The sequence below is a fragment of the Podarcis raffonei genome, chromosome 12, assembly GCF_027172205.1.
Source record: "Podarcis raffonei isolate rPodRaf1 chromosome 12, rPodRaf1.pri, whole genome shotgun sequence".
NCBI classification, from domain to species: domain Eukaryota; kingdom Metazoa; phylum Chordata; class Lepidosauria; order Squamata; family Lacertidae; genus Podarcis; species Podarcis raffonei.
The window spans coordinates 3933213-3957181 of NC_070613.1; the positions used below are offsets into that span (position 1 = coordinate 3933213).

The 23969-nt window shown below is 47.7% G+C and overlaps 2 protein-coding genes, 1 long non-coding RNA gene and 1 other non-coding gene across 5 annotated transcripts in view; 1 reads left to right on the top strand and 3 right to left on the bottom strand.

The window, feature by feature from the left end:
- LOC128423864 (cytochrome P450 2C25-like) overlaps positions 1-23969 on the bottom strand; it is a 227825-nt gene that overhangs the window by 72548 nt on the left and 131308 nt on the right. The window lies entirely within an intron of this gene.
- Positions 1011-17837, bottom strand: LOC128423861 (zinc finger protein 282-like). 2 transcript variants are annotated; one of them, XM_053409410.1, is made up of 8 exons: positions 17704-17837; positions 15419-15796; positions 13532-13658; positions 10205-10324; positions 8732-8839; positions 6246-6368; positions 4044-4142; positions 1011-2780 (listed from the first exon to the last, which is right to left on the bottom strand). In XM_053409410.1, the coding sequence occupies exons 1-8, from the start codon at positions 17728-17730 to the stop codon at positions 2068-2070; spliced, it is 1695 nt and encodes a 564-aa protein (XP_053265385.1). In that variant the 5' UTR covers positions 17731-17837; the 3' UTR covers positions 1011-2067. The 2 variants fall into 2 exon arrangements, with proteins under 2 accessions (XP_053265385.1, XP_053265386.1); XM_053409411.1 differs by lacking the exon at positions 6246-6368.
- On the bottom strand, positions 21041-21159 carry LOC128398581 (5S ribosomal RNA). Its single transcript, XR_008327168.1, has one exon. It is a non-coding gene; the product is annotated as a 5S ribosomal RNA (ribosomal RNA).
- Positions 21674-22841, top strand: LOC128423884 (uncharacterized). The gene is made up of 2 exons (XR_008332884.1): positions 21674-22575; positions 22716-22841. It is a non-coding gene; the product is annotated as an uncharacterized LOC128423884 (long non-coding RNA).

Sequence of the window (23969 nt, forward strand, 5' to 3'; positions counted from 1 at the left end):
TGTTAAAATGAATTTGCGCACAGAGAGGATAATCCTGGTTTCCAGCTAACGGAATAAGGAATTAATAATGCCGGCGACCTCTTAAGAGAGGGGGGAATCTATGGCTCTGGCCTGTTTCCTGCAGAGTTGAGGACCTCCGCTCTTGATGCCACAACCCCTCACACACACACACACACACACACACACACAAAATCAAGGAGAACCACACAAACAACCTTAGCGAACCTGCGGTGTTCCAAATATCTTGGATTGCAACTCCCAGCTGTGCAGGCCGAGTCTTGTGGGAGACGACATCCAGAACATCTGGATGGTGTCAGATTCGCAAAGGCTCCTGTAAGTTGTCCCCCTGTTTGCTTTTAGAAACCCACTGAGTAATACGGAGGAGAGCGTACTTGGTGTTGGTCAGCAAGTGGCTGAAATGAGACACGGGAAGAAGGATCAGACTGGAGTTCAGGAAGGGAGAAAGAGGTCAGTGGGTACTTGGAGCAGCTTTCTAGTAGCCGGGGGTGTTAAGGGGTGACTGGAATACAGCGTCTTGAACTAGGGGTGAGCCTTCCAAATGTGGTGGTCAATATTGCAAATGGTTTGTTTGCTCCCCCTTCCCCAAATTGGATCGTGCCCAACAAAGGAAAATCCATATTAAATGTGAGCAGGGGAATACAAGCTGCATTCTTGCATTAAGGGCACCATGACAGAAAAGATAATGTTTGTGTGATGGGCCTAACACCCCTCCTGTGATAAGCACCAAACTGAGCTTTGGGTTGGTTAAGGGCACCATACAAACAGTTTCAAAGGCACACACTAAGTGTATTTTGCATAAAGAGTATAAAAAGTTTGGAGAGCTATTCTGCCTGACCCCCCGAGTGCTAGTTTTCTGTGCTAAATTCTCCATCAGTGTCTTACCAAGACTCAGTAAGTCGAAGCACATATGCCAGTGTCTTTGAACGTATTTAAGCTGCAAGACAAGCGGAAAACATAACTTGTTTCAAGCAAGTGAGAAAACTCCACGCTTGCAGCCAGGGGTGGTTTATTATTTAGGGAGCGCTTTAAACCGTATACAAAAACCAGAGCACCAAACAGGTCCTGCCCCCCACACTTATTATCTTAAAAAAACAAGCTGCTGCGAAAATCCTGGGAGGATTGCAAACCCGTTATGCGGAAAAGGACAGCGCACCTGAACTGGACGGACGGACGAGAGAGGCAACACTGGGAGAAAGAGAAAATGTTTACATGCCAAGGGATGGAAGCAATGAACTGCTGGAGGGCAAGCAGGGGCCAAGGGTTTGGTGGAGATGCTCTTAAGGGTGGGTAGTGGTACCCGAGGGGCTCTCGAACAGCGTAAGAGGGTCTTCCCCAACTCTGGGGCACTCCAGTGGTTTCGAACTACAACTCCCATCAGCACCTCCAGCTGATGGGAGTTGTAGTCCAGAACCGCTGGATAAGGCTAGAATGAATGGAGCTAGCAGGCACATCTGCATTCGGGCTTGGAAGCGGCAGAGCCATTTGGCCAAGAGACTGGGAAGAAGGAGCCAACCAACCAACCGTCTTGTCGGATTGGCAGGATGACAAGAAGTGGACTACAGCAAAAGCCAGGGAATCCCCTAGGGAAGCCCCAGAGGAGGAAGGGTCAGAGCCCAGGGAGTGGTGGAGGGACAAGGAGGACAGGCAAGAGGGGGAAGGAGGGGAGGAATGGTTGGAGGCAGAAGAAGCAACAGGCTTTAGTGAGCAAGATGACCCAGGTGCAGAAAGCAGTTCAGACTCTGATGATGAAGCAGAGGAGAAGGGGGCAAAAGCATCCCAGAAGCTTTCCAATCCTGCTGTACTAAGCTCCCTGCCTTTGTCTCCAAGGACACAGACGGCTATGTATGTAGCAGAACAAAGGGCACAGATTCCCCTCCCTCTGGTGTAGGCTGCTTGGAAAACAGGAGACTTTGGGAGGGGGAAGCAGAGGGCAGAGGCCTTCATTCCCTGTAACTGCAATGATGGGAGGCGTTGCTGAGCTGTAAAGAAACAAATACACCACTGAACTGTGCGCCTTGTGCGCTGAGCTACCCCTGAGCCAGCACATTAACTTTCCACTCGGACGTCCCCTTCCGTGCCCTCAGGCACCTGGGCAGAGCCCGCCTGTCCCTTCTGCTGCTGCTTCTCAGCGCTATGAACCCTCCAGTGGTCCTTCAGCGACTTTTTCCTCCGGAACCTCTTCCCGCACTGGGCGCAGGCGTAGGGCCGCTCCCCAGTGTGGGTGCGCTGGTGCTCCTGCAGGTGGTGCTTGCAGATGAAGTCCTTGCCGCACTCGGCGCAGTGGTAAGGCCTCTCCCCCGTGTGCAGGCGCAGGTGGGGCACCAGGTGCTGCTTGCGCACAAAGCCCTTCCCGCACACCGAGCACCGGTAAGGCCTCTCGCCCGTGTGGATCATGCGGTGCCGCACCAGCTCCGAGGGGCTGCTGAAAGCCGTCCCGCAGAACGAGCACTCGTACTGCTTCCGTTTCTGGTGGTTCATTTGATGCATCTGAAGGCTCAGCAACAAGCTGAAGGTCTTGCCGCAGTCTGCGCAGCGGTGCGGACGCTCCACCGCCGCTTCCGGGATGCCCCTGGCCGAGGGAGAGCCGGGGTGCCTCCCACCGCGGGCACCGCGAAGGCCGGGGAGAGGCCGGCTCTCGCCGATGGTGCCGTTCAAAATGGGTGCCACCGAGCCCCCGGGGAGGAAGAGCAGGAGGGGTGGGTTGGCAGGGTCTTCCTCGCCCGGCGCTTCCTCCGGGTGCGGCTGGGCTGTGGCGTTAGCTGGGTGGCAAGGAAGAGAGAGGAAAGGGTTTGGTGTAACCATCATATTGAAAGTGTTTTAGCATATTATTAAACACTGACATTGAAACTCTTTCCCTTTCCTCCTCGCGCAGCCAGGGGGTGATCGGTAGGGGGGGGCAGAATTCAAAAATCAAGCAGATAACCCCCAGGGCTAGCTGGCTGAATTGGTCCTACTTGGGCCAGCGAGGAGCACAGGGGAGAATTAGCTGTGGGGTCTCAGAGCGGGTGATCTTCATAAAAGGGGAGGGGGAGGGAAGAGAAGGGAAATAAAAGATCAGGCTGTATTCAAATTAAAGGCCAGGTGGAATAGCTCTGTCTTACAGGCCCTGTGGAAGGAAGTTAAATCCTGCAGGGCCCTGGTCTCCTGGGACAGAGTATTCCACCAGGTCGGAGCCACCACTGAGAAGGCCCTGGCCCTGGTGGAGGATAATCTAACTTCCTTAGGGCCCGGGACCTCTAAACTATGGTTATTCATGGACCTTAAGGTCCTCTGCGGGGCAGACCAGGAGAGGCAGTCCCGTAAATACGAGGGCCCTAAGCCACAAAGGGCTTTAAAGGTCAAAACCAGCATCTTAAACCTGACCCGATACTCCACCAGGAGCCAGTGCAACTAACCTCTACACCACACCGGCCCCTAACCACTCTGCACCACGTTAGGCCCATATGCTGGCAGATGCTTCCCCACTGCCCAAGGAGGCATGAGTGGAATTGCAGAGTTGTAAGGGATCCCTTGTGGGACGCGGGTGGCGCTGTGGGTTAAACCACAGAGCCTAGGATTTGCCGATCAGAAGGCCAGCGGTTCGAATCCCCACGACGGGGTGAGCTCCCGTTGCTCGGTCTCTGCTCCTGCCAACCTATCAGTCCGAAAGCAAGTCAAAGTGCAAGTAGATAAATAGGTACCACTCCGGCGGGAAGGTAAACAGCATTTCCGTGCGCTGCTCTGGTTTGCCAGAAGCGGCTTAGTGATGCTGGCCACATGTCCCAGAACCTGTACGCCGGCTCCCTCGGCCAGTAAAGCGAGATGAGCGCCGCAACCCCAGAGTCGGCCACGACTGGACCTAATGGTCAGGGTCCCTTTACCTTTTAAGGGATCCCTGAGTCATCTAGTCCAACAGGAATCTCAACAGATGGTCCCCCGTCTGATTCGAAACCACGCCGGACTCTGCTTAGCATTGCAAACGTGCTGGTGGTTTGCAGCTATTCGGCCTTGCTGCCCTACTCCTGCTTAAGTCTCCTACTCACCATTACAAGCGCTTTGAAGACCGTCTCCTCCATCCCTCGCTGCTGGAGTCTCCTCCTGTTTGACCCACGAAACTGCATCCGACCTGGAAGCCGGTAACCCTGTTGAGACGGAGGGGGAAAGGGAGATTTATTTATTTTTTTAAATCGTTTTTATTAATTTTCCAACAAAAAACATCCAATTAAACATATCCAATCATAATCCAACTAAAATAAAAAAAGGCCAAATTATCATCCAAATTATAATGATTCATTTTTGGGGACTTCCCACAGTCTGGACCTCTGAAGCCTATCTCCAAATCTCAGTCCTGCCTCTCCTTCTTGTTCCTGTATTTTCCACATCTCGATTTTAACACTTTGGGGAAGGGAGATTGAAGTTGCTTTGAAAGCCAGCTTCCCCCGTTGCTCTACCCAGATCAAATAGATAAATAAACACCTACTCATGTCATCTTCCATATTGAGCAGCCAGATTAAAAGGTAAAGGTAAAGGTACCCCTGCCCGTACAGGCCAGTCTTGCCAGACTCTGGGGTTGTGCGCCCATCTCACTCTATAGGCCGGGAGCCAGCGCTGTCCGGAGACACTTCCGGGTCACGTGGCCAGCGTGACGAAGCTACTCTGGCGAGCCAGCACCAGCGCAGCACACGGAAACGCCGTTTACCTTCCCGCTAGTAAGCGGTCCCTATTTATCTACTTGCACCCGGGGGTGCTTTCGAACTGCTAGGTTAGCAGGCGCTGGGACCGAACGACGGGAGCGCACCCCGCTGCGGGGATTCGAACCGCCGACCATGCGATCGGCAAGTCCTAGGCGCTGAGGTTTTACCCACAGCGCCACCTGCGTCCTAGCTGCCAGATTACTGCCTTCTTAACCACTGGACCCAACCTTGGTCTCGTCCACTCCGCCCGCCGAAGCCCATCTTCGCATGCAGGGCAAGCCCCTAACTCACCGACGGCTTGAGACCCATCATCTCCCCTCACCTGGTTTAGCTGGACATTTGGTCATTTCCCAAGTTGTTTATTTATTTTTTTAACGCTTATTGATAAATGAAATACTTACAAATACAAACCAGAACACTAAACAAACTTATTATACGTAGATACATACACCTCTCAACTTAATTACAAAGACAGAAAACAAACATACAAACTAAACATACAGACATAAATTTTGACTTCTCTCCACCTATACATTCCTTTCTTTCTTTTCTTCTTTTCGCTGTGTTATCAATATTATTTTTGACTATCTCATCTCATACCCATTTCTTCTTAATTTTTTACTCTATAAGTTTCGTTTCATTGCATTATTGATATATTAATACCAGAACAATGTTTTTTTGATGTATTCCTTCAAGCAAGTCCACTCCTCTATCAGTTTTTGGTCTGACTGGCCTCTTACCACTGCTGTAATTCTTGCTGATTCTATATATTCACAAAATCCTATTTGCCATTCTCTTATTGAGGGAGTTTCTTTTCCCTTCCAATTTTTTGCTATAATCATTCCCCAGCCACTCTGGGTGGCTCCCAACATAATATTAAAAACAGGATAAGACATCAAACATTAAAAACTTCCCTAAACAGGGCTGCCTTCAGATGTCTTCTAAAAGTCAGGTAGTTGTTTATCTCCTCGACATGTGATGGGAGGGCGTTCCACTACTGAGAAGGCCCTGTAACTTCACTTCTCGCAGGGAGGGAACCGCCAGAAGGCTCTCGGAGCTGGACCTCAGTGTCCGGGCTGGACGATGGGGGTGGAGACGCTCCTTCAGGTATACTGGACCGAGGCCGCTTAGGGCTTTCAAGGTCAGCACCAACACTTTGAAATTATTTCACAAACCAAGAAATCCAATCGTCCATGTTGCTTCCTTTTTTTTTACAGCTGATGTTTAAATTATGCACCATACAATGCAAATATACAGTTACAAGGTTGCCCTCAGGCAACAGGAAGGTTTCTTTGAGCCATCGCAATATACATTAAAATGCTGCAAAGGTTCAGCCTTGAAATGGGACTGAAATGCCCCACCCAGGTCAGTAGTTCTCAAAATGGGTTTTTTGTGTGTGTGAATTGTTTGAAACTTCCTGGAGTGTGGAAGGCCTTTGCCAGAGGTACTGGGTCCCTGGTCTGAGCACCAGTGCCCCCACCCTGCTCTTACAGTTCTGCTGCATGAGCTGCTTTGAATCTGGGGTGCACCTCCCGAAATCTCATCGCTCACCTGCGTTGTCTGAAGTAGATCCCTTGTGAGTTTCTGCTTCCAAGTTGCCCCCCTGCAGAGACTCACAGGGGTTGACTCCTTCTGCGTCGCCCGGTAAAGTATCCAGTCCAGAAACCGTATAATCTGTTGGGGAGCAGAGCAGCAGAGTTAAGATCCTTCTTGTGCTATCACTGCTTTGTTTTCAATTGCTTTCAGTATATTTAAGGAAGCACAGCACAGCACAATAACGTACAAGAATACAGAAAGAAATGAAGGAAGGCGATCCAACGGAAGTAAAATTCAACGTGCACACAAAATGCAAATTTGGGTTGTTTCAATTACAATCCCTTCACAAAGGGAAGAAATTTTCTTCAGCTGCCAAATATGGCGGCAACATTGCCACCAATCATCTGCTACGACCCCAAGGTCTCATTCCTGCTCCATCACTGCCAGTTGAGGCTCCATGAGTGTATAATAATAATAATAATAATAATAATAATAATAATAATAATAATTTATTATTAATACCCCGACCATCTGGCTGGGTTTCCCCAGCCACTCTGGGCAGCTTCCAACAAAACACTAAAATACAATAACCTATTAAACATTAAAAGCTTCCCTAAACAGGGCTGCCTTCAGATGTCTTCTAAAAGTTTGGTAGTTGTTTTTCTCTTTGACATCTGGTGGGAGGGCGTTCCACAGGGCGGGCGCCACTACTGAGAAGGCACCCGCCCTGTGGAATGTGAGAAATTTTGCCAAAAAAAATGCATTGATTTAGAATTCTGAGTAACGTGGCCTTTCTCATGTGTTCATGGAAGCGAGGTTATTATTGGATGGTTTTTATTTTATTATGTATTTTGTGTACAGTCGTAGCTCGGAAGTCAAACAGCTTACTTCCCAAACATTTTGGCTCCTGAACGTCGCAAACCTGGAAGTGAGTGTTCCGGTTTGCGAACTATTTTTGGAAGCCGAACAACCAGTGGGGCTTCCGCGGCTTCCGATTGGCTGCAGGAGCTTCCTGCAGCCAATCAGAAGCCACGCTTTGGTTTTCAAACGTTTTGGAAATCGAACGGACTTCCAGAACAGATTGTGTTTGACTTCCAAGGTACGACTGTAATCATTTTGTATTTTTATACTGCAAACCCTGTAATACTGAATAGTATTATTATTATTATTATTATTATTATTATTATTATTATTATTATCCTGCCCATCTGGCTGTGCTTCCCAAGCCACTCTGGGCAGCGTACAGCCTATCTAAAAACATAATAAAAGCATCAAGCATTAAAAACCTCCCGATATAGGGCTGCCTCCAGATGTCTTCTAAAAGTTATGTAATTCTTTTATCTCCTTGACATCTGAAAGGAGGGCATTTCACAGGGATTATTATTATTTTACTGCCCATTCATTTCTTCATCTCTTTAATGACATTGGACGATTTAGCCTCATGAGCAAACCTCCCTGCTCACCCCTAACTCTAGATTAGTTTATGAACAAATTAGCGAGAATCCTGGGAGTTGCAGTCCAAGGAGCCCTGGCTGAAGAGCTGATCTATGGAACATAAACATAGCAGAGTCCCTTCTCAGTGGGGCATGCCTGAGATCAAGTGGCAGGGAGTTCCAAAGTCTAGGTGCTGACCTTTAAAGCCCTAAACGGCCTTGGTCCAGTATACCTGAAAGAGCGTCTCCACCTCCATCGTTCTGCCCGGACACTGAGGTCCAGCCCCGAGGGCCTTCTGGCAGTTCCCTCCCTGCGAGAAGCCAAGTTACAGGGAAGCAGACAGAGGGCCTTCTCGGTGGTGGCGCCCGCCCTGTGGAAGGCCCTCCCACCAGATGTCAAAGAGAAAACTAACTACCAAACTTTTAGAAGACATCTGAAGGCAGCCCTGTTTAGGGAAGCTTTTAATGTTTAGTAGGTTGTTGTATTTTAGTGTTTTGTTGGAAGCCGCCCAGAGTGGCTGGGAAAACCCAGGCAGATGGGCGGGGTATAAATAATAAATTATTATTATTATTATCACTAGGTGCTGCCACACTAAAAGATCTGAGTTCTTACAGATGCAGAAAGCGAGTATTGTGTGGTCCCTGTAGTAGTCTCTCTCAGGTGGACATTTTGGGCAGGGTGTAGGATTAGAGGAAAAATACGATGCCTTACTCCATATCCCATAGAGTCAGGTTCCCTTTGGCTGTACTGAATCTCAGCCTTACTTGGTCTAGACATTTTCACATTAACACGCAATGTGGAGACGCCTTCCTCAGTTGACTAGAGGATGGTGCCGACCACGCCACAGTTGCAGGTTCGAAGCTGCAAGTTCCTGCATTGCAGCGGGTTGGTCTAGATGACCGTTGGGTCCCTTCCAACTCTACAATTCCACGAGATAAATATAAGTGGAGAGATAGAGCTACGCAGCAGCCAGGAAAGGAAGCCTCGATACGGATAACCTAAAAACGGAACAAGCCTCTTGCGATGACATGGGAGAATGGCTGCTGTGGTCCTTTCAACATACTCACAGTTGCAGGTACTTTGACAAAGGGCTCCATCCTGGCCATTGCCCTTGGTACACAAATCCTCCTCCTGCTTAATCCACGAAATAATATCTGTCCTGGAAATGGAAGATTCTGTTTCCGGGAGATGAGAGAGAGAGAGAGAGAGAGAAGTTTGACCTTTCCTATGTATTCCTGGTTTATCTGAAATCTCAAAATGCTTGTTCCCTCCTTGGCAAAAGAAAGGCGGCATTTTTTCATCTCCGCCAAGCTAAGCAGTTGGCTCCTTACCTCTCTCGCCCTGACCTCGCCACTCTGATCCACGCGACGGTGACCTCCAGACTTGATTACTGTAACTCGCTCTTCGTGGGGCTGCCCTTGAGACTGACCCAGAAACTCCAGTGGGTGCAGAATGCCGTGGCGAAACTCCTTACGGGGTCCTCGCCATGGGATCACATTCACCCGGTGCTCTACCAGCTGCACTGGCTCCCGGTGGAGTACAGGGTCAGGTTCAAGGTGCTGGTTTTAACCTTCAAAGCCCTATACGGCCTGGGACCCTCGTACCTACGGGACCGCCTCTCCTGGTATGTCCCACGGAGGCTGTAAAGGTAAAGGTAAAGAGACCCCTGACCATTTGCTGATCAGAAGGTCGGCGGTTCGAATTCCCCGCGACGGGGTGAGCTCCCGTTGTTCGGTCCCTGTTCCTGCCAACCTAGCAGTTCGAAAGCACGTCAAAGTGCAAGTAGATAAATAGGTACTGCTCTGGCGGGAAGGTAAACGGCGTTTCCGTGCACAGCTCTGGTTCGCCAGAAGCGGCTTAGTCATGCTGGCCACATGACCCAGAAGCTGAACGCCGGCTCCCTCGGCCAGTAAAGCAAGATGAGCGCCGCAACCCCAGAGTCGGCCACGACTGGACCTAATGGTCAGGGGTCCCTTTACCTTTTAGGGCTGTTCTTGGGGTGAACAAGGGGGTAGACAAGATTTGCCCTGCTTTGCTCCCAACGTAATATCTCCTTTAAGTGAAGCATTTCCAGAAGCTGGTCACTCCCTTCCATCTACACATGAGCAGCAAAACGTTACTGCTGGAAGATCCCAAAATGGGAACAGCTATCTGAAGGAAATCAGCCCTGAGTGCTCACTGGAAGGACAGATCCTGAAGCTGAGGCTCCAAGACTTGGGCCACCTCATGAGAAGAGAAGCCTCCCTGGAAAAGACCCTGATGTTGGAAAAGATGGAGGGCACAAGGAGAAGGGGATGACAGAGGACGAGATGGTGGGACAGTGTTCTCGAAGCTACCAGCATGAGTTTGACCAAACTGCGGGAGGCAGTGGAAGACAGGAGTGCCTGGGATGCTCTGGTCCATGGGGTCACGAAGAGACGGACACGACTAAATGACTAAACAACAACAAAATTTGCCCTGGGATGCTTTGGAAAGGACAGAATCACACGCACACACGCACACAATACACAGCAAGCAATTCTCAATTTAAAATTTGATACCTGTTTTGGAATCAGACAGAGGTTCCTGAGCACATTCTTCTGAGTTTTTCTGGCCCAGAATGTGAGGGGCATCTTCTTGCGGAGCACAGGTGAAATTCTCCAGTTTAGAAACAGCAAGATCTGGTCAAAGGAGACGGGGAAGGGAGAACACTGTCGTTACGAAGATCCCATTAAAGGGCAGTGTTTTATTTTTAAGAGAGGCCCATCCTAAATTATAATTACCAATTCCATTTACGATGCCTCTCAAAGCAATCTCACGGTATGATGAAGCATATATGCAACCATGGCGTAGAGTTAAAGCAGTTAGAAACAATTACATATATAATAAAAAATATTAATTTTTTTATACCCCGCCCTTCCCGGTTCAGAAAACCGGGCTCAGGGTGGCTAACAACAAATTTAAAACACTTAATTGATACAACAAAAAACAGCATAAAATACAGTATAAAATGTGAATAACAATAAATTCAGAATTCAAAAATCAATTTAGGAGGGAAATCCATCCACTAAACATTAGATGATCACCAGGGCTAGCTGGCTAAATCAGTCCTATTTGGGCCAGCGTGGAGACCAGGGGAGAATTAGCAGTGGGATCCCAGAGCGGGTAATCTTCATAAAAAGGGGAAGGGGAGGGAAGGAAGGAAGGGGAATAAAAGATCAGGCTAAGTTCAAATTGAAAGCCAAGCGGAATAGCTCTGTCTTACAGGCCCTGCGGAAGGAATAAATGCCAATTCCAATTCCGAAACTAGCTGGCATAGAAGTCTCGGCTGAGGAGGCTTGTTGAAGGAAGAGAGCATTCCGACAGGTACCTAAAAGTTAAGAGAGATAGTGCCCGTCTGATACGTAACAGCAGGGAGTTCCAAAGGGAACTCAAACAACATTATGTTTGCTGACTGGGAGAAGTTGTGGACCACCGGGATGAAATTTACGGCATGTAATGCCTTAAGAGAAAATATTATGAAGATGATCTATAGGTGGTACATAACCCCAGTCAAGCTTGCAAAGATTTACCATTTGCCTGATAATAAATGTTGGAAATGTAAGGAAAAGGAAGGTACATTCTTTCACCTCTGGTGGACGTGTCCGAAGATTAAGGCATTCTGGGAAATGATCTATAATGAACTGAAAAAGGTATTTAAATATACCTTCCCTAAGAAACCAGAGGCCTTTCTCTTGGGTATTGTCGACCAAGGGGTGTTAAAGATGGATATAACTTTTTTTATGTATGCTACAACAGCAGCAAGAATACTCATTGCGAAGTACTGGAAGACACAAGATCTACCCACTCTGGAAGAATGGCAGATGAAGTTGATTGACTACATGGGCTTGGCAGAAATGACGAGCAGAATCCGAAACCAGGGAAGAGAAGCAGCGGAAGAAGAATGGAAAAAATTTAAGGACTATTTAAAGAAATATTATAAAATTAATGAAAGCTAAAATGATGTTGGACTAGAAAATAAATGGTTACTATTAGTAATGGATGGGACGCGGGTGGCGCTGTGGGTAAAAGCCTCAGCGCCTAGGGCTTGCCGATCGAAAGGTCGGCGGTTCGAATCCCCGTGGCAGGGTGCGCTCCCGCTGCTCGGTCCCAGCGCCTGCCAACCTAGCAGTTCGAAAGCACCCCCGGGTGCAAGTAGATAAATAGGGACCGCTTACTGGCGGGAAGGTAAACGGCGTTTCCGTGTGCTGCGCTGGCTCGCCAGATGCAGCTTTGTCACGCTGGCCACGTGACCCGGAAGTGTCTCCGGACAGCGCTGGCCCCCGGCCTATAGAGTGAGATGGGCGCACAACCCCAGAGTCTGTCAAGACTGGCCCGTACGGGCAGGGGTACCTTTACCTTTACCTTATTAGTAATGGATAAGATAAGGAGAATAAGGAAGATCAAACTAAAATTAAAATAAGGGAAGATTTGCTGAATAAATGATTAGAAATTGGAATACAGAAAAGGGAGGCATGAGGAAGTCGGAGAAGTAAGGTATAAGAAAATAAGATCTGAAATTGTACTTGTTTTTGCTTTCGTTTGTTTGTTTGTTGTGTTTAATGTATTGTATTGTTATGTTTTTGTTGTTATAAAAAAATTCTTTAATAAAAAATTATATTAAAAAAAAATCAAACAACTTTAGGAACACAAGGAGATGGAGTGAAGTCCCTGGTTCATTCAGGATGTCCTAGCCAGGGTGAATCTCCCTAGGATCGTCGGATGAAAGGCAGTATACAAATTTTAATAATAATAACTCCCATATTCATGGCAAGAGAACCAGCTATGACCTGCCAGAGTAGCTTAGAGGTATTTTGGCCCATTGATTTATTTCATTTATTTCCTCCATGGACCTCAAGGTTTCTCTCGTTCCCCATCTTATCCTCAAAATTGGGTAACTGTGCCCCTGAAGGACCAGGTGCGCAGCCTGGGAGTCATTCTGGACACACAGCTATTCATAGAGGTGCAGGTTAATTCTGTGTCCAGGGCAGCTGTTCACCAGCTCCATCTGGTACGCAGGATGAGACCCTCCCTGCCTGCAGACTGTCTCGCCAGAGTGGTGCATGCTCTAGTTATCTCCCGCTTGGACTACTGCAATGCATTCTACATGGGGCTACCTTTGAAGGTGACCCGGAAACTACAACTAATCCAGAATGCGGCAGCCAGACTGGTGACTGGGAGCGGCCGCCAGGACCACATAACACTGGTCTTGAAAGACCTACACTGGCTCTCAGTACGTTTCGGAGCACAATTCAAAGTGTTGGTGCTGACCTTTAAAGCCCTAAACAGCCTCGGTCCAGTATACCTGAAGGAGCATCTCCACCCCCATCGTTCAGCCCAGACACTGAGGTCCAGCTCCGAGGGCCTTCTGGCGGTTTCCTCACTGCAAGAAGTGAAGTTACAGGGAACCAGGCAAAGGGCCTTCTCGGTAGTGGCGCCCACCTTGTGGAACACCCTCCCTTCAGATGCGAAGGAAATAAGCAGCTATCCTATCTTTAAAAGACATCTGAAGGCAGCCCTGTTCAGGGAAGTTTTTAATATTTAACGCTGTACTGTTTTTAACACTTGATTGGGAGCCGCCCAGAGTGGCTGAGGAAACTCAGCCAGATGGGCGGGGTATAAATAATAAATTTATTTTTATTTTTATTTATTTTATTATTATTATTATTATTATTATTATTATTATTATTATTATTATTATGCTGGGCCAATGTCGCCCAGTGAGCCTCATGGCAAAGCAGGGAGATTCGAACTCCGGACTCCCATTGTCTAGTCTGGTGCTCTAACCACTACACCACACTGTTACCACCGCGAAAGGGATCCCACGGAGAGCCGGCCCTGCTCCTTACCGAGGGAGATCAGAGACTCTCCGTTCCCCTTGGCCACGTTTTTGTACAACTCCTTCTGCCAATCTTCTAGCCTCTCCCACTTCTCCCGGGAAAAGGGAGCCGAGCCATCGCCAGAAGCCGCCGAGACCTGGGGGATAGCAAGAAACAGAGCCGTCAGCGAGTTGCAAAACAGCTTTCCGGAGTTCGAGGCGCAAAGTGCTTTTTTAAAAAATGACAAAAGCGGGAATTGAAAACCATCCAGTTCAAGTCATGCGATGTTGAAAGGACACCCCCATATTCTGAAAACTTATTGGATCGGGGTGTTTCGGGACCCAGACGTTTTGTTAATAGTCTATGCCCTGAAGTGCTTTGCTAAATAGCCTACATGTGAAGAGAGCCACTGACTTGGACCGTATTAAGAAAGTGTCAAGGATATTTGTGCAGGGAAAACTCAACAGGCAACCGGCAACCCAGTCAGAAGGGCAGGGTAAAAATAATAATAATAATAAATTTTATTTATTTATTTATTCATTCATTCATTCATTCATTCATTCATTCATTCCCCGCCCATCTGGCTGGGTTTCCCCAGCCACTCTGGGCGGCTTCCAACGGAATATTAAAATACAATAGTCTATTAAACATTAAAAGCTTCCCTAAACAGGGTACAAATAATAAAATTACTACACTTTTCCTCTGAGAATGTGGCGTAATTTCTACACGTGTGGGAAATACCTCTCTATGAGCCTGTATAATTCTTAGGCCTGTGGGATCCCCAGCTGCCTTAAACATCACAAAATCCACCAGCACCTGTTTTTATTGTAAATTCAAAGCTTGCTGAGGATTTTAGCACTGGTTCTTCATAGAATCATACAGTTGGAAGGGGGTCATTCAGTCCAACCCCCGGCCAAGAAGGAATCTCAACTCAAGTATCAGTGACAGATGGCCATTCAACCTTTTTATTCATTTTTTATTTTAGTTTCTTAGCACAAGAAGGGCTAACTTGTTTAGAAAAAAACATTTGCTCCATGCTTTTCTGCCGGACAGGCGCCCAGTACTGAAGGCGCAACCCAACAAACAGTGCAATATAGATAGCTAGATGTCAGAGTCAAAGAATAATTTTGTTATGTACTGAGTTGAATAGGATCCAAAATGCAGCAGTCTGATTGGTCCTAGAACAATAGGATTCAGAATGCAGCAATCTGATTGGTCCTAGAACAATAGGATTCAGAATGCAGCAGTCTGATTGGTCCTAGAACAATAGGATTCAGAATGCAGCAATCTGATTGGTCCTAGAACAATAGGATTCAGAATGCAGCAGTCTGATTGGTCCTAGAACAATAGGATTCAGAATGCAGCAGTCTGATTGGTCCTAGAATAGGATTCAGAATGCAGCAGTCTGATTGGTCCTAGAACAATAGGATTTAGAATGCAGCAGCCTGATTGGTCCACAGGAGCCACCCAATCCAGCTCCAGGTGGAAGTGAATCCACAAACTGATTGGCCTACAGGAGAATCCCAGAATTAGCCAATCACGTGGGGCCCATTGTGTAAAGAATGTATATAAAGCAGACATTCTGGGGGAACTTCCATTCCTCACTACTATGAGCTGAATAAAGAGCATGAAATCCACTCTCGGCTCCGAGTATATTTCAAATTTCAAGAAGAATGGTTCAGAAAACATAAGCGGTCTTGGGGCCATGAGTTCGAGTCCTGCTTTGGGCAAACGATTCCTGCATTGCAGGGAGTTGGAATAGATGATCCACGGGGTCCCTTCCTATGATTCTGTGAGCCGCGAGCTCCTTAGAAGAAAACTGAGGTGTAGTGAATCCAATAAATAAAATCACAGCCTGATCCTTGGCAGAACTACTACTACTGCAGACGCCCGCCAGTTCTGTAGGTCTGTGCTTACCTTAGAAGCTCCTGCTGCCGCGTTCACGGGGACCTTCAGAAACCAAAAGTTCCCGTTCTTCAGAAGGTCCTCCATGGTCTCCAGCCGCTTCTGCAGCTGTCCGTACTCCTGCAGGAGAGTCTCCAGCGCTGACCACCGGCTGTCCAGCTGGGTCCCCAGCTCAGCCACGGCCTTCTCGCAGTCCCCAAATCTCTTCTCGGCTGTCTCGGACCTCTGCTCCAGGCTGAGGAGCCGAAGGGCCTGAGCCTCCACCGTCCGCTCCACTGCCTGGACAGCCCCAACCACCGTCCACAGAGAAATCGTGGCCGTCTGCAGCTCTTTGGGGAAGGTGGCGTCCACGACAGGAGCAGCCGGGACTTCTGAACTCCACCTTGAAGACTGGAAGGAGATAAACAAATTGCCCAGTAGTACCTTAGAGACCAGGGACGCGGGTGGCGCTGTGGGTTAAACCACAGAGCCTAGGGCTTGCCAATTAGAAGGTCAGCGGTTCAAATCCCCGTGACGGGGTGAGCTCCCGTTGCTCAGTCCCTCCTCCTGCCAGCCTAGTAGTTCAAAAGCATGTCAAAGTGCAAGTAGATAAATAGGTACCACTCCAGTGGGAAAGTAAACAGTGTTTCCGTGCGCTGCTCTGGTTCGCCAGAAGCGGCTTAGTCATGCTGGCCACATGACCCGGAAGCTGTACGCCGGCTCCCTCGGCCAATAAAGCGAGAGGAGCACTGCAACCCCAGAGTCGGCCACGACTGGACCTAATGGTCAGGGGTCCCTTTACCTTTACTTTACCTTAGAGACCAACTATGTTTGTTCTGAGTATAAGCTAATACCCAGAACAAACTTAGCTGGTCTCTCAGTCAGTCAGTCAGTTTTATTGCACATAGCCAAAGGCTGCCGCAACGTACACATAATCATTCAACAATTAAAAGAAAATATACTGGATTGATACAAAATACTTAAAACATTTATATTATCAAAACATTACCTACTCTAAGCAGAGCTATAAAAGTACCTTAATATACAAGCTAAGACATTAAACAATAAAATTTATAAGCTAAAATTATCACATGGCCACTAATATATTAAAAAATAATGTTAATTAATACAATGTGCAATTATATTCGGAGTTTGGGGATAAAGATAGAGTATAGCTTGATGTAGACAGGGTCAAATAAATTCATCTCCTTTACAGTCGGTGGCTACCTTGGCTATATAATTTGCTCTAATTTTCCTAGCAGCAGTTGCAAAGAGTGCTACACGCCAGGTCACATACTTATCTGTGTCTGCGAGGAGATATAAAATCATGTCAGAGGGGTTCCAGAACAAACTTAGTTGGTCTTTTAGGTGCTACTGGAAATTTTTTTTTTATCTATTTTGACTGCATCAGACCAACATGGCTACCTACCTGAATCAAGGATGGCAGGAGTGAGGGGATGGTCTCTTAACTCACCAAGGCAGTCCTTGCCAACCGGGCGCCGTCAAGTTGTTCTAAACTACAATTCCCATCAGCCCATGGCCGGACGGCACCCGGTTGGCAAGATCTGCAGCAAAACATCAGGTGAAAGGAAAACCACGCAGTTAAACTATGGAACTCGCTTACACAAGAGACACTGATGGTGTCCAACTTGCAGTGGCTTTACAGTAGAACCTTGGTTCTCAAACTGCTTAGTTGACGAACAAATTGGCTCCTGAACACTGAAAACCCGCAAGTAAGTGTTCCGGTTTTCAAATGTTTTTCGGAAGCCGAACTTCTGGTGCAGCTGTCGGCTATTGTTTCCGGGGCGCCTGCGCCAACCAGAAGCCGCACCTTGGTTTTGAAAGCACGTCAAAGTGCAAGTAGATAATTGGTACCGCTCCGGCGGGAAGGTAAACGGCGTTTCCGTGCGCTGCTCTGGTTCGCCAGAAGCGGCTTAGTCCTGCTGGCCACATGACCCAGAAGCTGTACGCCGGCTCCCTTGGCCAATAAAACGAGATGAGCACCTCAACCCCAGAGTCGGTCACGACTAGACCTAATGGTCAGGGGTCCCTTTACCTTTAAGCTATGTGCAGAATTAGTAACAACAATGCAAAATATCCAGGAAGCATTCAGGCTTGCAAAGGCTCTGCAAACAGAGCAGTCTTAGCCAGGGACGCCTGAAAGGTCGCTGCCTTTTTCTGTAGCCCCCTCAACATGCACGTTGGTAGTGCAATATTCCGAATCATCCCCCCCAAAAAAACCTTCTCCCAGGGGCGGCTCAGCTACCGCCCACCCCCAGCAAGAGCGCACCATCCCATCCCTGCAGAACCAGCCTCACCTGGGCAGGAAGGGGCCATTCAGCCATGGTGCTGAGCCTTTGCTGGGCGCTGGCTGGGGAAAGGGGTGTGCGCGTCTCCTTGCAGAGGAGCAGCGGTGCACAGGATTTGATGGATGGATGGATGCAAAGGAACCGGGAAGAGGTTTGCTGGGAGGCAGGAAGGCGAAGAAAAGAGAGACAGAGAGGCGAGGCTGCGGGAAAGAGGAGGAAGAGGCGACAGCTCCATCTATGGAGCAGGGAGCGAGGAGGCTGCGCTGCTTTCCCACGTGCAAATCAATAAAAGCCGGGTCCTTTGTGTGCGCATGGCGCGGAGATCTAAGAAGCTGGTTGCAAAATCTGTTGTTTAGTCGTGTCCGACTCTTTGTGACTCCCTGGACCAGAGCACGCCAGGCACTCCTGTCTTCCACTGCCTCCCGCAGTTTGGTCAAACTCATGCTGGTAGCTTTGAGAACACTGTCCCACCATCTCGTCCTCTGTCGTCCCCTTCTCCTTGTGGCCTCCATCTTTCCCAACATCAGGGTCTTTTCCAGGGAGTCTTCTCTGCTCATGAGGTGGCCAAAGTATTGGAGCCTCAGCATCAGGATCTGTCCTTCCAGTGAGCACTCGGGGCTGATTTCCTTCAGAAAGGATAGGTTTGATCTTCTTGCAGTCCATGGGACTCTCAAGAGTCTCCTCCAGCACCAGAATTCAAAGGCATCCATTCTTCAGCAATCAGCCTTCTTTATGGACGCGGGTGGCGCTGTGGGTTAAACCACAGAGCCTAGGACTTGCCGATCAGAAGGTCGGTGGTTCGAATCCCCACTATGGGGTGAGCTCCTGTTGCTCGGTCCCTGCTCCTACCCACCTAGCAGTTCGAAAGCACCTCAAAGTGCAAGTAGATAAATAGGTACCACTCTGGCGGGAAGGTAAACAGTGTTTCTGTGCGCTGCTCTGGTTCGCCAGAAGCAGCTTAGTCATGCTGGCCACATGACTTGGAAGCTGTACGCCGGCTCCCTCGGCCAGTAAAGCGAGATGAGTGCCGCAACCCCAGAGTTGGCCACGACTGGACCTAATGGTCAGGGGTCCCTTTACCTTTATGGTTCAGCTCTTACTTCCATTCATGCGTATAGTTTATAATAATTGGAGTTATTGTAAGTTACCAAGGAAATGCAGGTCATCGTTTCAATAATTCATTTGCAGTTTATGAAGCATTTCTGTATCCTTCTGCTGTGCTGAAGAATTCTACAAAACAGTGGGTATATTCGGAATCATTGTTCACTACGTCTGTTTGCGGACCACTTCGGCAGCGTTGAACGGCATAAAACAAATCTTTACAGCTTGTTTTCTCCAGATAAGAATCTGACCCATTGCTTCTTTCAGAGACTTGGATAGTCTACAAAGACTTTCAGAGACATATAAGACTTGTGTTTATTTGGTTCTCTGTTTACAAGAGTGTACATTTTGTGACTTTCAGAGATTTATAAGATTCCTGTTTATTTGGTTTTGCAGAGTGCATATTTCATATATTTCATATTGTTCAATGTTCTGTATAGATTATATAAAGAGTTTACATTGATATCGCATTTTTGTACTTGGTCATCGTGTAGCCTTGGATATTACTTACTAAGTGCAGAACCTTACATTTGTCCCTGTTTGTCAGTTTGGGCCCAGTTCTCCAATCTGTTAAGGTCATTTTGAATTCTGATCCTGTCTTCTGAGGCATTAGCTACCCCTCCCAGTTTGCAAATTCCATGAACATCCCCTCAATTCCTTTGTCTGGTCAAACCTCTCCATTCTGAAGGAAATCAGCCCTGAGTGCTCACTGGAAGGACAGATCCTGAAGCTGAGGCTCCAATACTTTGGCCACCTCAGGAGAAGAGAAGACCCCCTGGAAAAGACCCTGATGCTGGGAAAGATGGAGGGCACAAGGAGAAGGGGACGACAGAGGACAAGATGGTTGGACAGTGTTCTTGAAGCTACCAGCATGAGTTTGACCAAACTGCGGGAGGCAGTGGAAGACAGGAGTGCCTGGCGTGCTTTGGTCCAGGGGGTCACAAAGAGTCAGACACGACTAAACAACACCAACAACATACGCATGAACTATAATGTCAATTCAATATGAAATAAAACCAAAAGTACATACCCCATCTATATGGTGAATGGAATTGTATAACAACAATAGCTGTGGAGCAGTGGTCATAAAGTTATGTACCCACTGCTACTGACTGCATGTTGCAAGAAACCTAAAAAGCTGAGCCCAGCTGGTGCTCATAACAAGGAGATTGAGTGAAATTCTGCACTTAGGCGGGAAGAAAAAGTTGTCACATGGAAGAGGAAACAAGGTTATTTTCTGCCGCACCCAAACCAATGGATTCTAACTGCAGGAAAGGTGGTTGCGACTAAACATCAGGAAAAACTTTCTGGCTGCCAGAGCAGTTTGACACTGGAGCAGAATTCCATGCAAAGTGGTGGACTCTCCTTACTTTGGTGTTTTTTTAAACAGGGGTTCTTTAATGGCAATTCCTGCATTGTAGGAAGCCACTGGGTTCCGTTCCAATTTGACAATTCTATGAGCATGTAAACAGTGGCGGCATCTAGAGTTATGTCACTAAAGGTAAAGGTAAAGGGACCCCTGACCATTAGGTCCATTCGTGGCTGACTCTGGGGTTGCGGCGCTCATCTCGCTTTACTGGCCGAGGGAGCCGGCGTACAGCTTCCGGGTCATGTGGCCAGCATGACTCAGCCGCTTCTGGTGAACCAGAGCAGCGCACGGAAACGCTGTTTACCTTCCTGCCAGAGCAGTACCTATTTATCTACTTGCACTTTGAGTGCTTTCAAACTGCTAGGTTGGCAGGAGCAGGGACCGAGCAACGGGAGCTCACCCCGTCGTGGGGATTTGAACCACCGACCTTCTGATCGGCAAGTCCTAGGCTCAGTGGTTTAACCCACAGCACCACCCGCATCCCCTGTTATGTCATTGGGTGTCATCTAATTTTGGAAGTTAAGCAGGGTCAGGTCTGGATGGGAGACCACCTGGAAATGTCATGTATGGTGGGAATCTTGCTTTTGCTCCCATAAATTGTCACTTTGACTTTCCCATCTCAGAGCTCTTGAACCCTTTCTTTTTTCCCCAAAATCCGAAGACTGTTCTGACACCTTAAAAGGGAGATTTGATGCAGATTTTCCCCATGCATGAATTTCCCATTCGGTGTAAGTGGCTGCAATTTCAGGGGGGATTGTGAGTCAGAAATGAGAGCATTTCTTTGCATTCAATGTGCCTTTCAAGGCAAAAGCCTATGGACTTTGATAAAGAGGAAGGGATTCCTCGGTCTGGGTTGCAAAAGGGAATATGCAAAAATGCCTATCGCACCCAGTATTCCCAGGCGGTCTCCCATCCAAGTACTAACCAGGCCCGACCCTGCTTAACTTCCGAGATCGGACGGGATCGGGTGCATTCAGGGTGGTGTGGCTGTAGGCAGCAGAAGGGCTTTCAATGGCCCTCTTCTGGTCCTGACTCCGCCTTTGCAAGAGTTTGCATTTCACCCAGCTCTTTTTTCCTGCTCCGGCTGCCTCCCAGTGCTGCCTGCCCGGGGAGAACCGCACCTCCTTTGCTTTCTCTCCCTTTCTCCTGTCAAATCTTGCAGGCAGGAAAATGCTGGCACTTGCAACGGGGGCTTTGCAGCAGCGGAATGCCTTTCCTCCGGAATTGCAACCGTGCAAGAGCTGCAGAAAACCGCTCAGCCCCTCCACCGTGCATTATTTTATTTTATTTTATTTTATTTTATTTTATTTTATTGCACTCTGCTCTGCTAAATCCCAGAACTTGCCCTGGGTTGCAGCGGTCAGAGAGGCAGAACGAGCCTGTGCTCTCCTCGCTCCTACCAGCAGGTGGCGCTGCGCAGCCATCCCTTAGAAAAGAACGGCGCGCGGGCGAGACGGCCACCAGATAAATAAGCGGCGGTGGACGCGGCCTGCGCACGCATGCGCACTCCTTAAGAATTCCCGGCCTTGGAGCAGCTCTGCGGCTCTCCTCCCGGGGCGGGGCGAAGAAGGTGCGCGGGCGGGCGCAATCGCCTCGCCGCCATCATGGGGTTGTGCGGCTTTGGTGCCGTTCTGACCTCCCGCCCGCAGGTGGCGCTGTACGGAGAGCGCTCTCTCTTGACAAAAAAAGGATGACACCGGATGTGACGTCAGACCAGCAGAAAACTTCCGCCTCCTTCTTCAGAAAGGAAGGGGAGGGTTCCCAAAACAACATGGTTGCTTTGCAAATCTTGGAGCCTGGGAGGGAGGTGTGGGCTGGGTGGGCAGGTCGTCAGATGTATTTGTTTGCAAGGTTTCATTAAAATAATAAAGACTGCAGTTAATCATGTATTTAAAATTAATTTATTCAAGTAATTAATTAATTAATTCTTCAAAATAACTTATTCAAAAGGTAAATATTGCAATTATTAAAGTGACCCCCCGAGTATAGGGCGGTATATAAATTCAATAAATGAAATAAAAATAATATTGCAACTAGTAAAATGAAGCATCAACATGGTTTGCAACTGTTCCAGCACATACTGAAATAGGAGTTAAGTTTGGGGTCCCTGCAAGGGGTTCAGCTTCTTAAGGAAGGCTGGACCTTCAGAAAAAGCGCGCTTTGAGGCTCAAACTGGCCGGGAAATAAACACAGACCAGACCAGGATTTTCAGAAAGCAAAGCGGCTGGAAGCCTGATCCTTTATTAAAATTATATGCAGAACTGTTGGCAACAGAGTTCCCACTCACGTAGCAGGCAGCCAAGAGAGAACCCCAAATAAAAGAGAATTTTGACTTATATACCTTTTAATTTCCATACAGAACAATGGTAACAAAAGATGTCAAACAAGGCGCAGTGAGAGGATTAGAACAGGTGAGTGGGGTGTCGGAAGGTGTTGAATTGTTTTAATGGTGGTGTCGTTAATTGCAATTGTTGGACATAAAAGGTTTTGGGCTGGTTCCTTTTCCCGTTTGAGGTGTTGGCTAATGGGTTTGTTTTTCCTTTATTTACAGGAAAACTTCGGAGCTGCTAGCTGCTGTCCGATAAGGAGACAGGATTTTGGGAGTCGCTTATCAGTGCGGGTGTGTTGCCTTCTTCTGCATTTTTCCTTTATTTAAATAAAACTATCTGAGGTTGTATTTGTGTGTGTGTCCATTTGCAGACTCATTAGGCGGCACTGGGAAGCAGTTTGACAGTTGCCGGCGGTACAAAGTTAATTTTACAGTTTAGATACATAGTGATACAAAGTTTAGATACATATACAAAAGCATAAAACGAATAAGAAAATAGGAAGGAAATTGATACAAAGATTGAACTCCAGTTATCAACATGTGCAAGGTACGTTTCATTTAGAAGGGCAACAGTTTAAAGGAAAGGAAATAGGCAAACAAAGCAGGGTTCATAAATTTATTTCGGAATCCCCTCTCTGGTCATGGATTCTCTTATAACACATACAAACACATAACACCCCACACAAGCTTTGAAACAAATTATTATAATTTGTATTGTGTATTATCATTATGTATTATAATTTGTCCATTTTCCTTGCCCAGGTACTCAAAGCGTTCTGCTAAGCCGTAGGATAGAGCTTTCCAAACTGTGTTGCGACACATTATTTTGTTGGCTGCAGTGTGTCGTGCGAATGCTCCTCACATTCCTCCCGGGGCTGGAAAGGGGTTCGTTTAACCTCTGGTTTGCTAGTAAAGCTGAATCACTGTGTCGCAAAATGATGCAAGTCTGAAAAGTGTGTCACCATCATGGAAAGTTTGGAAAGCTCTGCTGTACGATGTTGCCATGCGTACTGATTTATTTATTTTAATGAAATTTGTGAGCGCGAAAAAGCCTGAAGTTTGCTCAGGGGAACGAAAATGAGAGAGCTGCAAAGTTTGGGGAGCAGAACATTAATACGGAACAACCGAAAAAATAAATCCACATGTAAATACTTGAAAACCAAAGATGCACGGATCCTCCAGGCACTGATCAACGATGCAGGCTGGTTGAAATTCACCTTTGGCAGCCCGTTGACAAAAGCTGTGTGGATATTCATGGACTGAAGCTGGTGTGCTTGTCTGTCCTTCTGTCTGCATGTCTCTCCTCCTGCCTTTCCGTGTGACTCGGATTGTGAAAAGGTGTGTGTGTGTGTTTCAAGCGTGGCCGGGTGCATTAAGGTGGGCTGGGGTGGAGGTCACCCAGGAAATAGTACTTCTGTCCTGGAGTAAATTTACAGACTATTTGAAAAGTATTTGTGAAGATCAGACGACGTAGGT